Genomic DNA, 14,650 nt, shown 5'->3' with positions numbered 1-14,650 from the left:
AAACTGTGATTAAAAATCTTCCAACAAACAAAAGCCCAGGACCAGATGGCTTCACAGGCGAATTCTATCAAACATTTAGAGAAGAGCTAACACCTATCCTTCTCAAACTCTTCCAAAATATAGCAGAGGGAGGAACACTCCCAAACTCATTCAACGAGGCCACCATCACTCTGATACCAAAACCAGACAAGGATGTCACAAAGAAAGAAAACTACAGGCCAATATCACTGAAGAACATATATGCAAAAATCCTTAACAAAATACTAGCAAACAGAATCCAACAGCACATTAAAAGGAACATACACCATGATCAAGTGGTGTTTATCCCAGGAATGCAAGGATTCTTCAATATAAGCAAATCATTCAACGTGATACACCATATTAACAAATTGAAGGAGAAAAACCATATGATCATCTCAATAGATGCAAAGGAAACTTTCGACAAACTTCAACACACATTTATTACAAAAACCCTCCAGAAAGTAGGCATAGAGGGAACTTTCCTCAACATAATAACAGCCATATATGACTAGCTCACAGCCGACATCGTCCTCAATGGTGAAAACCTGAAACCATTTCCACTAAGATCAGGAACAAGACAAGGTTGCCCACTCTCACCACTATTATTTAACATAGTTTTGGAAGTTTTAGCCACAGCAATCAGAGAAGAAAAGGAAATAAAAGGAATCCAAATTGGAAAAGAAGAAGTAAAGCTGTCACTGTTTGCAGGTGACATGATACTATACATAAAGAATTCTAAGATGCTACCAGAAAAATTATTAGAGCTAATCGATGAATCTGGTAAAGTAGCAGGATACAAAATTAAAGCACAGAAATCTCTTGCAATCCTATACACTAATGATGAAATATCTGAAAGTGAAATTAAGAAAACACTCCCATTTACCAATGCAATAAAAAGAATAAAATATCTAGGTATAAATCTACCTAAAGTGATAAAAAACCTGTATGCAGATAATTATAAGACACTGATGAAAGAAATTAAAGATACTACAAATATATGAAGAGATATACTATGTTCTTGGATTGGAAGAATCAACATTGTGAAAATGACTCTACTACCCAAAGCAATCTACAGACTCAAAGCAATCCCTATCAAACTACCACTGGCATTTTTCACAGAAGTAGAACAAAGAATTTCACTCTTTGTATGGAAAGACAAAAGACCCCAAGTAGCCAAAGCAATCTTGAGAACGAAAAATGGAGCTTGAGGAATCAGGCTCCCTGACTTCAGACAATGCTACAAAGCTACAGTAATCAAGACAGTATGGTACTGGCACAAAAACAGAAATATAGATCAATGGAACAGGATAGAAAGCCCAGAGATAAACGCACACACATATGGTCACCTTACCTTTGATAAAGGAGGCAAGAATATACAGTGGAGAAAAGAAAGCCTCTTCAATAAGTGGTGCTGGCAAAACTGGACATATAAAGACATATAAAAGAATGAAATTAGAACACTCCCTAACACCATACACAAAAATAAACTCAAAATGGATTAAAGACCTAAATGTAAGTCCAGACACCATCAAACTCTTAGAGGAAAGCATAGGCAGAACACTCTATGACATAAATCACAGCAAGATCCTTTTTGACCCACCTCCTAGAGAAATGGAAATAAAAACAAAAATAAACACATGGGACCTAATGAAACTTAAAACTTTTGCACAGCAAAGGAAACCATAAACAAGACAGAAAGACAACCCTCAGAATGCGAGAAAATATTTGCAAATGAAGCAACTGGCAAAGTATTAATCTCCAAAACATACAAGCAACTCATGCAGCTCAATATTAAAAAACAAACAACCCAATCCAAAAATGGGCAGAAGACCTAAATAGACCTTTCTCCAATGAAGATATACAGATTGCCAACAAACACATGAAAGAATGCTCAATCTCGTTAACCATTAGAGAAATGCAAATCAAAACTACAATGAGATATCATCTCACACTGGTCAGAATGGCCATCATCAAAAAATTACAAATAATAAATGCTGGAAAGTGTGTGGAAAAAAGTGAACCCTCTTGCACTGTTGGAGGGAATATAAATTGATACAGCCACTATGGAGAAGAGTATAGAGATTCCTTAAAAAACTAAAAATAGAATTACCATATGACCGAGCAATCCCACTACTAGGCATATACCCTGAGAAAACCATAATTTTAAAATAGTCATGTACCAAAATGTTCATTGCAGCTCTATTTACAATAGCCAGGCCATGGAAGCAACCTAAGTGTCCATCAACAGATGAATGGATAAAGAAGATGTGGCACATATATACAATGGAATATTACTCAGCCATAAAAAGAAGCAAAACTGAGTTATTTGTAGTGAGGTGGAGACTGTCATACAGAGTGAAGTAAGTCAGAACGAGAAAAACAAATACCATATGCTAACACACATATATGGAATCTAAAAAAGAAAAAAAAAGAAAAATGGTCAGAAGAATCTAGGGACAAGACAGGAATAAAGATGCAGACCTACTAGAGAATGGACTTGAGGATACGGGGAGGGGGAAGGATAAGCTGGGACAAAGTGAGAGAGTGGCATGGACATATATACACTACCAAACGTAAGGTAGATAGCTAGTGGGGAGTAGCAGCATAGCACAGGGAGATCAGCTCGGGGCTTTGTGACCACCTAGAGTGCTGGGATAGGGATGGTGGGAGGGAGGGAGATGCAAGAGGGAAGAGATATGGGGACATATGTATATGTATAACTGATTCACTTTGTTATAAAGCAGAAATGGACACACCATTGTAAAGCAATTATACTCTAATATAGATGTTAAAAAAAAGAAATTGAAAATATAACTACCATAAGATCCAGAAATGCCATTTTTGGATATATATCCAAGGAAAATAAACCATTATCTCAGAGAGATATCTGTACTCCCATGTTCACTGCAGCATTATTCACAGTAGCCAAGGTATAGAAACCAGAGAGTAGATAAGTGATTGCCATTGGCTTGGTGTGGTTGGAGGAATAGGGTAGGGAGAGGTTGGTAATAAGGCACAGACTATCATTATAAGTTGAGTAAGATCCATAAGAGGATCTAATGTATAACATGGTGACTATAGTTCATAGCACTGTATTATATAATCAAAACTTCCTAGAGAGTAGAACTTAAATGTTCTCGCCAATAAAGGGGGCAGGGAATATGTGGGGTGATTGATGTGTGAATTAACTAGATGGGGGAAGTCCTTTCAAAACGTATGCATATATCACGTCATCATATTGAATACTTTAAATGTCTTAAGCAATTTATTTGTCAGTTATACTTCAATAAAGCTAAAAAAAGAAAAAAAGAATATAGGGATAAAATACAAAACTAATTGTATGATGGTAGACTTAAACTCAATAACATCCATAATTACTTTAAATGAAAATGGATCAGTGTATCCGTTAAAAGGCAGAGATGGGCTTCCGTGGTGGCACAGTGGTTAAGAATACACCTGCCGATGCAGGGGACACGGGTTCGTGCCCCACTCCCGGAAGATCCCACATGCCGTGCAGCGGCTGGTCCCATGAGCCATGGCCACTAAGCCTGCGCGTCCGGAGCCTGTGCTCCGCAACAGGAGAGGCCTTAGCAGTGAGAGGCCCTCATACCGCAAAAAAAAAAAAAAAAAAAAAAAAGGCAGAGATTATCGACAAGTCATCACTCCTCTTCAATATTGTACTGGAGGCAGGACAATTAGGCAAGAAAAGTCAGATTGGAAAGGAAGAAGCAAAAACTGTCTTCACTTGCAGATGACATTTCTGTGTATAAAGAAAATCCTAAACCATCAACAAAATATTTACTAGATTAAATAAGTGAATTTAATAGAGTTTTAGATACAAGGTCACTTACAAAAATCAACTTTATTTTTAGAAATAAGCATTTAGGAAATGGAAATGAAAACATGCCATTTACAATAGCATCAAAAAATATAAATGCTAAAGAATAAACTTAAAAAATATAAGGTCTATCTATGTACTGTAAACTACAAAAGATTCCTGAGATAAATTAGAACTGAAGTAAATGGACAAATATACTATGATTGTGGATAAAACACCCGATATTAAGATATCTATTCTTTCCCAGGTGATCTATAGTTCTGATGCAATCCCAATCAAAATTCTAGAAGGATTTAAAAAAATTTTGAAATGTTAGGCTGATTTTAAAATTAATGTGGAAATGCAGAGGCCTAGAATAATCCCAAAAATAAAATAAAAGAAAAATCTGGGGACTTCCCTAATTTTAAGACTATTATAAAGCTACAGTTATCAAGACAAGATGGTATTAGGGTGAAGATATACAACAGATAAATGGAATAGAATAGAATCCTGAAATAGACTTGCATTGGTACAATCAACTGATTTTTTAACCAAGGCAGCAAGGCAACTCAATATGGAAAGGAAAGTCTTTTCACTAAGAATGCTTGAACAACTGTGTATCATTAAGAAATAAATGTGAACCTCAGCTTATACATCACACCATGAATTAAAATTAATTGGAGAAGTATCATAGACCTAAAAGTAAAATCAACAATGTAAAATTTCATGAAGAAAATGTGGAAGAATATCCTCATGAACTTGGATTGGGAAAGGTCCCTTGAGAAAATGAAGAAAGCACTAATAATAAAAGGAAAATAAATCATAAAATATATTTCATAAAAATTAAATATTACTCACTAAAAGAAAGCATCAATAAGCTGAGTATGCAAGCTACAGACTGAAAGAAAATATTCATAATACATGTAACTGACAGTAAACTTTAATCTGAAATAGAGAATTTCTATAAAAAGACAAATAACTCGCTTCTGCCACCCACAGCCCCACCAAATGGGCAAAGTATTATACTTGAAAAGTCACTCTACCGAGTAAGATAAATAAATGGCCAATAAACTCATGAGAAACATTGTCAACACTATTAGTCATCAGGGAAATAAAAAATAAAACCATAATGAAATACTACTAAACACTCACTAGAATGATTAAAATTTAGAAAACTGATAACACAAAATGTTGGCAAGGATGTGAAGCAACTGAATTTTTATGCATTGCTACAGGGGATAGACAATTTTTAATAAGTTAAATATATTCCTATCCCACGGTCCAACAATTCCTTCTTTAGGTACTTTTCCCAAAAGAAATGAAAACATATTTGTGCAAAAATACATGTATATAAATGTTCGTGCCGCATTATTGATATCCAAAAAATAGAAACACCTAAAATATCTAAAAGCAGAATAGAGAATAGATAAACTGATACACCTTACTCAGCAAAAAAAAAAAAAAGAACAACTACTGATACTTTTGCCAACATGGATGAATTCTAAAAGAAGCCCAATGAAAAAGAATATATACTGTATGATTTCATTTATATGCGTTCTAGGACAAGAAAAACTAATCTATATAGAGAAAGAAGTTAGAACATTGTTGCATGGGGGGTGGGGACTATTGTCAAGAAAAAGGTACAGGGATTTTCAGACTTTACCTTTATCACAATGTGAGTTACATGGATATAGGCATTTGTCAAAACTCATCAATCTGCACATTTTAGAACTGTTCATTTTGCTGTGTGTAAATTATACCTGGGCAAACTAAATTTTTAAAAAATTAAAAATAAGAAATGGAGGTAGCTATCTGGCAAAAATTATACATGAATCTCATGGAAATGTAATAAAATAATCTCACAGATTGAAATTTGAGGAGTAACTTGTTTCTTTTGTTGTTTTGTTTTACTTTTTACTTATTTTATGACTGTATTTTAGTAGTTTTTTTCCTGTAACGGATTTAGTTTCTCATATAACAGAAAATCTAGAATTAGAAAAATCCAGAATTTCTTTCTTTTTTTTTTTTTTTCTTTTTGCGGTATGTGGGCCTCTCACTGTTGTGGCCTCTCCCGTTGCGGAGCACAGGCTCCGGATGCGCAGGCCCAGTGGCCATGGCTCACGGGCCCAGCCACTCCGCGGCATATGGGATCCTCCCAGACCGGGGCACGAACCCGTATCCCCTGCATCGGCAGGCGGACTCTTAACCACTGCGCCACCAGGGAGGCCCCAGAATTTCTTAATTCAGTAGTTTAATGATATCATCAAGCACAGAGTTCTTTCTATTGTTCTGCTTTACACTGTTCAACATTTCTTCTCAAGATCATTTCCTATTAGTGGCTTTACAAGAGTTTTGGTTCCAGACATCCATGAAGAGATAACAATGCCTAGCAAGAGAATGAAGGACCTTGTTCCTTGTGTCACTTGAACCTTTTTCTATTATAAAATATCAGACATATCAAATAGCATACATTTTATACCTGTAGGGTTTAAAGAATAATAATGAAATAATGTTGCATGACATCACTACTCAGCTCAAAGTAGTCATAATGAAAACCCCTGCATGCCCCTCTCTAGGGGTGTTCTTCCCCTCCCTAGGAGATAGCCAATCTCTTGAATTTTGCATTTTTTATTCTTTTGCTTTTCTTTATAGTTTTATCATAGTAAAAAAATATTCTTAAATAATATATTGTTTAGTTGTGTATATTTTGTAACGTTCGTAAGTGAAGTTACCCATAACTTCTTTTCATTCATTTACCATGTTTATATTTGGCATGTTGATATTTGTTTCTTTATACAACCATTTCACTACCATATGGTGTTCAACTAAATGAATGTACCATAGTTTACTTATTCATTGGTCTTTCTGCGATTATTTTTTTCCAGTATTAATTTTTATTATTTATTTATTTTGCTATTACAAAAGTATTCTAATGAACTGCCTTTTATATATATCTTTGTAGCAAAACACAAGAGTTTCCTCTGGAAATATGTGTAGAAGTAGAATTGGTGGGTGTTAGGCTATGCAGAAATTTACTGTATAATGCTATTTTCCCCCTAAATTTGGTTGTTCCAACTGCCAAAATTATCAACAGTGTATAAATATTCCCATCTGATCAAGCGCTTTGCAAAAACAATATTATCATACTTTTCAGTTTTTATTAATATGATAGGTACAAAATAGTATCTCAATGTGGCTTTAAATTACATATATATTTATGAGCCTTTTTGTATTTTTTTTTTATAAAATGTATTCCATATTGTTTGCCCATTCTTCTGTTGGGTTCTTTGTCTTTTTCCTCTTATATTTTAGGAGCTGTCTATAGATTCTGGATAAATCTTCCTCTGGTTATATGTGTTTTAAATATTTTTTCTAAATTTATGGTCTACTTCTTTATCACATTTTTTCATAAACAGAAATGATTCATTTTAAATAGTCTATTTTATCAGTAGTTTCCTTTTTAACTTAGCATATTTACATATTATTTATGATGTATTCCTCAGACATTCAACTACATTTCCTTCTATATTATTTAAACTTCGGCCTTTCCTGAAAATTTTAATCCATCTGCAATTGTGTTTTGTATGCAACATGAGGTAGGGGTTGTCAAGACCTTTGAAGAGTTTTAGATGTTACCCTATCAGCAAGCTAACAAGGTAGCTTGCCACAGTTTCATGAATGCTGGCTAAGATAAGCGATTCCTGGGTCAGATCAAAGTTCTTTACTACTCATGTTAATAACAGGAGCTAGAGTGTCAGAATCCATGCCAATTTCTTAGGCTCATTTCCCACAGGGTGACTCAAAGAAGGTCAGGTGATTACTGCACATACAGTGAGTGGTGTTATTGAAGAGGAACCCCAAGCTTAGGGAACCCAAATCTCTTAAGGTGGGTGGTTAGCATGCCTGACTTTTGCCCCAGAGGGACACCTTATCTGTATTATACTGGAGAACAATCAAACCTGCCTTATGCTCCAGAGGGAGATACGTTTGCTCTATAACCATCCTTGAGAAGATAGTCTGGAATAAAGGCAGCCAGTGCCTCTGCCTGTAAGACATGCAGAAGTATGAGAAGCCCATAGAGAATTGTCTTTAACAAGGAAACTTCCTCCCTCCCCTTGCCCCAATATTTATGACCAATTGTCTCAGCTTGGTTTAACGCATAGTCTCTCCTTTCCCCAGATATCTTTAATATAGTCAGGTTTAAATGTCTATATTAACATAATTTAGCATAACCAGTTTCCATATACGTACGTGTCTGTTTCTGGGCTCTCTATTGTATTAATCAGTAGTCTTATCTCTGTATCCACCTTGCATACCTTACTTACTACAACTTTAAAATAAATCCTGATCTCTGGTAGAGAAACTCCCTCCCCAACCTCCACCAATAGCCACCTTATTCTTCTTCAGAAATGTCTCATATATTCTAGTCCTTTCATTCTTCCTTGTATTTAAAAAATCTACACAGGTTCCAATGTAACATATTTTTTCTTGCAATTCAGACCTTCCTTCTGGGATTGTTTTGCTTGCTCCAGAATTTTGTTTGAAACTTTCTATAGTAAACTTTATGCAGGTGTCTCCATTGTAACTTCCCACCGTAGATAGCTTCCAAGCTTTGGTTCCTGTACTCTGCATGCTGCCCTTTAAAAGCTAAATTTCTGATCTTCAGACATCAGCAGATGGTCTGAGGACAAGTGACAGTTTCAGCTCATTTACTTCTATGCATGGATCCTTTCACATTGTTTTCAGCCTCTCAGAATTTTTATTGCCTTTTTTTGGGCAGCCCAGCTATTCATTTTAAAAGATTATTTTGTCTATTTCACCTAACCTTTCTGGAAGTTTTGCACTGAAAGTGTTTTTCAGGATATCTAATCATTCATATTGCCAGAAACAGAAGTCTTGTGTCAATAGTGGTTTTAAAATTGTTTAACCTCACAGAATTGTATCTTGCACACAATACATATTCAACAAAGTGTGTTTAATTGAACTGAATAAGATTTTGGTTGAGTTTTTCTGATGCTGCCTCATCATTCCCAAATAACCCAGTACCTAATTTGGCATTTCCACTGTTAGATTATTATCCTCTCCTTAAAACTTTACACCATTAAAAAATATTTTAAACATACAGAAAGCAATGTACTTGAAATCTTTGTACTTACCACCAAGATTAAATACATGTTAATATAGTGTCCTATTTTCTTTAATCTATGGTTATATGGTTAGATAACAAAGCAATGTATATTATTTTGTGTACTTTAAAATTTTACATTAATAATACAGTGATATTCAGACTTTTTTGAAAGCTGCTTTTCCCCCCACTCATCATGTTTGAAATATTTTACATGCGATACCCTAAGCTTTGATTCAATTATTCCAAGTCCTGTCTGTAATTTTATTATAAATTAAATTTTATTTAATAGTCCCTTTATTCTACAACAAATATTCTTATTATATATATATCCTCTTGAGCATGTATTTGAGAATTTTTAAAAATTAGTTGCCTAGAACTGAAAGTGCTCTATAATAGGATGTACTTAACTTTAACATATTAGGTATATCCAGTTTCTTATATCTGGTCTTTATGATTGTGATGACATTGATCATTATAGAAGATAGGACATTTTTTAACCTTATTTTATTATTTAATATTTACAATTTGTGAAAAGTACCTAGTACTGGTCTGGACAAGTATTATGCTGAATATATGCAGTGCCTGAAACATTGTGTATAATTCAAATTATACTAAAGTTTATACTATTCAATAATGAATAATTAGGTGATTTGGAAATTCATGCCCCCATTTTTTTCTATAGGTATTTATGAGCCTCCATTTATTGTACTACTGCAGTGAACCAACCTTGGATGTGAAACTTGCCTTTTGTCAGGTGTGTGTTCCTTACAGGTAAAACAAGGTACAGTATATTCGCTTGTATTTCCATTTTGCCATCCCATCTAGCAAATGTTTCACACTAAAGTTAATGTTTATGTAATGTTAAAAGTAGCTTAGGAAGTAGAAGCTGGTACCTAGATGCTTTTTTCCCCCCAGTTCATTTATGTTAGAATAGGAATGAAGAGAATTCTTTTTAATGTTTATAAATATAGTACTTGATCACTGTATAAAGTTATTTCTTACTAGATTTAACATCATTCATATGTCTTTTTCAAATCCTTAAATGTGGTTTTATTCTCAAACTAGCTAAAGTCTATGATATTATTTTTCATCTAAGAACTGATGAGCCCCAAGTAGAGTATCTCTAGTACTGAAATATAATAATATGTAAGTAGTGCTCAGTTTGTTTTCTGATGTTCAGTTCTAACCAGTAGTTGATAACAAATATAAAACAAAAATAATGACTAATAAATGTATCTTTAACCTACAGTGAACACTAGTGAGAAGGTGTTGTGCATGGACCAGATAAGAATCTGCACTTCTGTGTTCATACAAGTGATATTCTTAAGAAAGAGCCCAGCTGGGGCACCTGTACCTACTCTAAGTATGTTTAGGTAGTTCTAACTTAAGCCTGTTGTCATGACATAATTAATAGTGCTAAGTTTTACTCTCAGGAATTTTTATATGGCCCGTAAAATTCATGGTAACTCTATTCATACCCCAAGCAGAGAGCGTTTCTGTTTTTTTTCTGTAATGATTTTCATTGCATGTTCTCATCAAGATGGGCTGTAAACAGAGAATGACATGCATCCCTTGAAACGAGGTTTAAAGAAAAACTCTGCAGCCTCTATTATTTTAGTACAATATTTTCTGATTCTAGAAGTAACATGTACTGATTATAGAAAATATATAAAAATACAAAGGGAAACAAAACATTGGTAAATCTATTCTCCCTGAGCGTAGTTAGAATTTCTATGGAAAAGTAAAATTTGTCACGTGCCATGAATGGGATTTACTGTCTGTTTCATCTCCCTGACCTGTAAATTCTTGCAGTGCCAAAAGCCTTAGACTTTCAGATAACTTCTCTTCTCTAACTAGAACTCTGGATCTGGACAGCTTGGTTTAGAAATTCCAAATCTGTCACTGATTAGCCATTTACTTGTGAGCTTGGGCAAGTTAGTTAACCTTGCTGTGCTTCGGTTTATTTGTAAAGAGGGAAAAAAGTAATAGTACCTACTTTCTAGGTTTATGAGAATTAAGTGAGCTAATACTTGCCTAGCACTGAGTACAGTGCTGGAAGATATTTTTGTTAAATAGCTAACTAAATCTTAAATAAATTTAGATTCACTCTTCTGGTTCTTCCATTGAGTCCTAGTGTTTTAAATATTATCAGTATCTTGAATACTCCCCAGTTATATCTCCAACACAAACCTCTCCCTGAAACCAGACTCATAAACCCAATTGCTTGTTCTATATTCAGCTCAGATGGCTAATAGGCATAGCAAATGATAATATACCAAACCAAACCCTTGAGCTTTCCTCCAAAATTGCTCTGCTCTAATTCAGTAAATGCTAAATCCATCTTTCCAATTGCTTAGAGCAAAATCTTCAGAATCATCTTTTGGACAATAATTTGCATCCAGTCTGTCAGCAATTTCTGTTGGCTCTACTTTAAAAATATATCTGGAATCTCACTACTTCTCACCGTTTTCTCCACCACCATTCTGATCCAAACCTGGATTATTTCAAGAGCTTCCACTTTTGCTCACCCCCAAATGGTTTATTCTCAAAACATCAGCAAGAGTGACATTTGAAAAATATAAGTGAGATCATGTCACTCCTTGGTTAAAAACAAAAAAAAAGCAAAACAAAAAAACCTTCCAGTCAAGTGAGATGTCGTCCCATCTCACTTATGGTAAAAATTCTTAAAATAAATACACAAGCCTTTGCCATGTAGCCACCGAGACACCCCTCCTTCAAATGCTCTTCCTTTATTATCCACTTGGCTCACGCCTTCACCACCTTCAGGACTTGGCTCAAATGTCATTTTTAAGGGAGTCTTTCCTGCCTATCCTATTTAAAATTGCCCCTTCCTAATCTACACTGCCTACCCCACACCGACTACCCAACTTCCCTGTCTTTCTATTTTTTTCCCTCCATAACACTTTTTGGTATCTGATACACTATATATGTAACTAGCACGTTGCTTCTCTCTCTCTGCTAGAATGCATTTTTCAGTTGGGCAGGTACTCTTTTTCAGTGGTGTGCTGTGAGCTCACATAGGCTCACAAGAGTTGATTGTGCACATCCCTTCTCAGCTTTAAGTTCAATGATGTCAAGTTGGTAGATTGAACTTTGTCATGATAGGAATATGTACATTGTGTAAATAAACAATTACAGCAGATAAGTTCTCTCCTCTCTCTCACCCAAAGCCATTTGTTGAACAATTAACAACACATCGTTGGGATTTTGTCTCTTTTGCACACTGCTGTACTGTAGCACTAAGAATAGTATCTGGCAGAGTGTGGGCTCGCACCAAATATTTGCTTAATGAATGAATGATATCTGTTTGGTTAATGCAATCAATTGCAACTGTGATAGAACCCTGGTGAAAAATGAGCAGACCTGAATTTCTGGTTAAAATATCTGGGCCTACCGTTTGCAAGCTGTATGACTGTGAGCCATTTCCTTATTGTCCATGATCCTCGACATTTACCATGGGCATTAGTACTTAAGAAGCAAACCACAAACAAACAAAAAACTTTATTTTTTACATATTTCAAGATTAAGTTTGAATTTCAAAAATGATCAATAAAAAGTCTTAAAACTTCAGCTATTACTTTTAATCCAAACAGTTTTTATGTAGGTTGAAGTTATTTTTAAATCAGCTCCCAAAATTTGGGTACAGATGCAGAATGTCTATTTCTAGGAAGAGTTCTTTTAAAGCAAAGGAATAAAGAGAAGTGAAGTCATTTCTTAATGACTCTGATTTTTTTGCTTACTATGAGCATTTGATATCTAGAAAATATACATGCATATTCTATAACTTAAAAACATCATAGCAAGCAGAATATTTCTAGTTGTGACTCAGAGTGCTTTATTTACTTTCCGGGTAGATTTTTTTTTTTTTTTTTTTTTTTTCGGTACGCGGATCTCTCACTGTTGTGGCCTCTCCCGTTGTGGAGCACAGGCTCCGGACGCACAGGCTCAGCGGCCATGGCTCACGGGCCCAGCCGCTCCGCGGCATGTGGGATCTTCCCGGACCGGGGCACAAACCCGCGTCCCTTGCATTGGCAGGTAGACTCCCAACCACTGCGCCACCAGGGAAGCCCAGGGTAGAATTTTTATTTGATGATAATGTTTATTTTTTTCTTTCCTGTAGCTGTGAGCCTCATTTAGTATTCTAGAAATTTAAAGAAAATACTGTATTTATTTTTAGAGGCAGGATTATCTACTTGGGTTTACTTTCAAGCTATGTGCTTTGGAAGCTTCTCATTTCATGAGTTATCTCATGGATTCTTGGTATGCAGTGGTGTTTAACACCATCTCCAGCAGGGTTAGGTTGCTCCCAACTTCTTGCCACACAGACAATACGCAAAGACCTTTAAGTAACTTGTCAACACTTAGTGATCAAGTGTATCCAGAATTCAGGTCTCTTGAGTCTTAATCTGTGGCTTTAAAAAATTATATCATATTTATAATTTTTTCACTGTTATCAGTAAGAAATCTCAGAAAATATAGAAAATAAAATTGCCTGGGTAGTTATTTATCAACAGTAAATATGTACATTATCTGTAGTAGTATTAACTTTTTTTCTTAGTTGAATTATTTGAAGAACATGAGATTCATTGAGCTATTCCTATTAATTTCGTTGCTTTTTTCTTTAAAAAACATCAAGCAGCTTTTGCAGGCAAGAGGTTTCTTGTAATATTCTGGAGAGAAATTTGTCTTAGATGATGAAAAAATAATCTTTAGTTTGCACTTGTATGAATCCTTTACAAAAATATAGACTGACAGGGAATTGAAAGTGCAAAAGCTCTTGATCCTCCTGAGAAATAGGTAAGCCTTCTTAGCCTGCTTTTCTCAATTAAATAAAGAAGGACAGAACTATTAAATTTCACTCTATGATTTTTTAAAAGAATCTGTGAAAAGTGCTATTTTTGGAACTCTGCTGTACTGAATAGTACAGGGCTTTATACACATGAAATATAAGAAATATATACACAGAGAGATAATGTGTGTTGGGAAACCTAATGCACACCCACTGGTGTCTACAGCATTTACCACATCCTGATTTGTGTTATCATTGGTTGTACAGGTTTGTGTTTTCCCCACTCAATGGTGGCTGCCTCTGGGGCAGGGCCAGGGCATCTTCATCCTTGTCTTTCAAGCCTGGAATTCTATCTTAATTCAGTAAATGTTCAACAAATGCTTTTGGGTAAAAGAGGGTAAATAAAAACTCAGAAAAACACTGTGTTCTGAGTGGAAATTTGCTTGCCTTTCAAAATCAAGTCAACTTCTCAACATCTTACAATCTTGTAAGTGTATATTAATATATTTAATTGCATTTTGGTTAATTTGCTAATCATAAATCAGTGTTAGTCTAACATTTATCTGTAAAGTTATTAACTTATTGTCCTCTCTATATGTTTACTGATGCATGAGTTGGTTATGAATCATTTAAAATAATTTCTTGATTTTCAGAAAGCCTGAAGGATAGAAGGTTCAAATCAGTGAATCAACAATTATGAGTCTAAGTAACACTACAAATAAAGGGACTGAGCTCAGTGGGCTTCTTTCTGTTAGGACACAGAAACTCTTCATGCCTTCTTACATTGTCTATGCAAGGAGACATCTACACATCGACTGATTATTGATTGGTTCCATCATTCATTTATTCAACACATCTTTACTCAGTGCCTATA

The 14,650-nt window shown here is 34.9% G+C and overlaps 1 protein-coding gene across 2 annotated transcripts in view; it reads left to right on the top strand.

Moving 5' to 3' along the window:
* MAPK10 (mitogen-activated protein kinase 10) overlaps positions 1 to 14,650 on the top strand; it is a 189,572-nt gene that overhangs the window by 5,479 nt on the left and 169,443 nt on the right. The window contains exon 2 of one of the 2 annotated variants that reach the window (XM_060093479.1): positions 9,649 to 9,720. In XM_060093479.1, coding sequence (XP_059949462.1) covers positions 9,655 to 9,720 — 66 coding nt within the window. In that variant the 5' untranslated portion in view covers positions 9,649 to 9,654. Of the gene's footprint in view, positions 1 to 9,648; positions 9,721 to 14,650 lie in introns of those variants that run through there. The other variant, XM_060093461.1, reaches the window with a different exon arrangement.

Source organism: Mesoplodon densirostris, chromosome 1 (assembly GCF_025265405.1).
Source record: "Mesoplodon densirostris isolate mMesDen1 chromosome 1, mMesDen1 primary haplotype, whole genome shotgun sequence".
Classification (NCBI taxonomy): Eukaryota; Metazoa; Chordata; class Mammalia; order Artiodactyla; family Ziphiidae; genus Mesoplodon; species Mesoplodon densirostris.
Note: the sequence above shows the minus strand (reverse complement) of the source record. Positions and strands in the feature narration are given on the sequence as shown.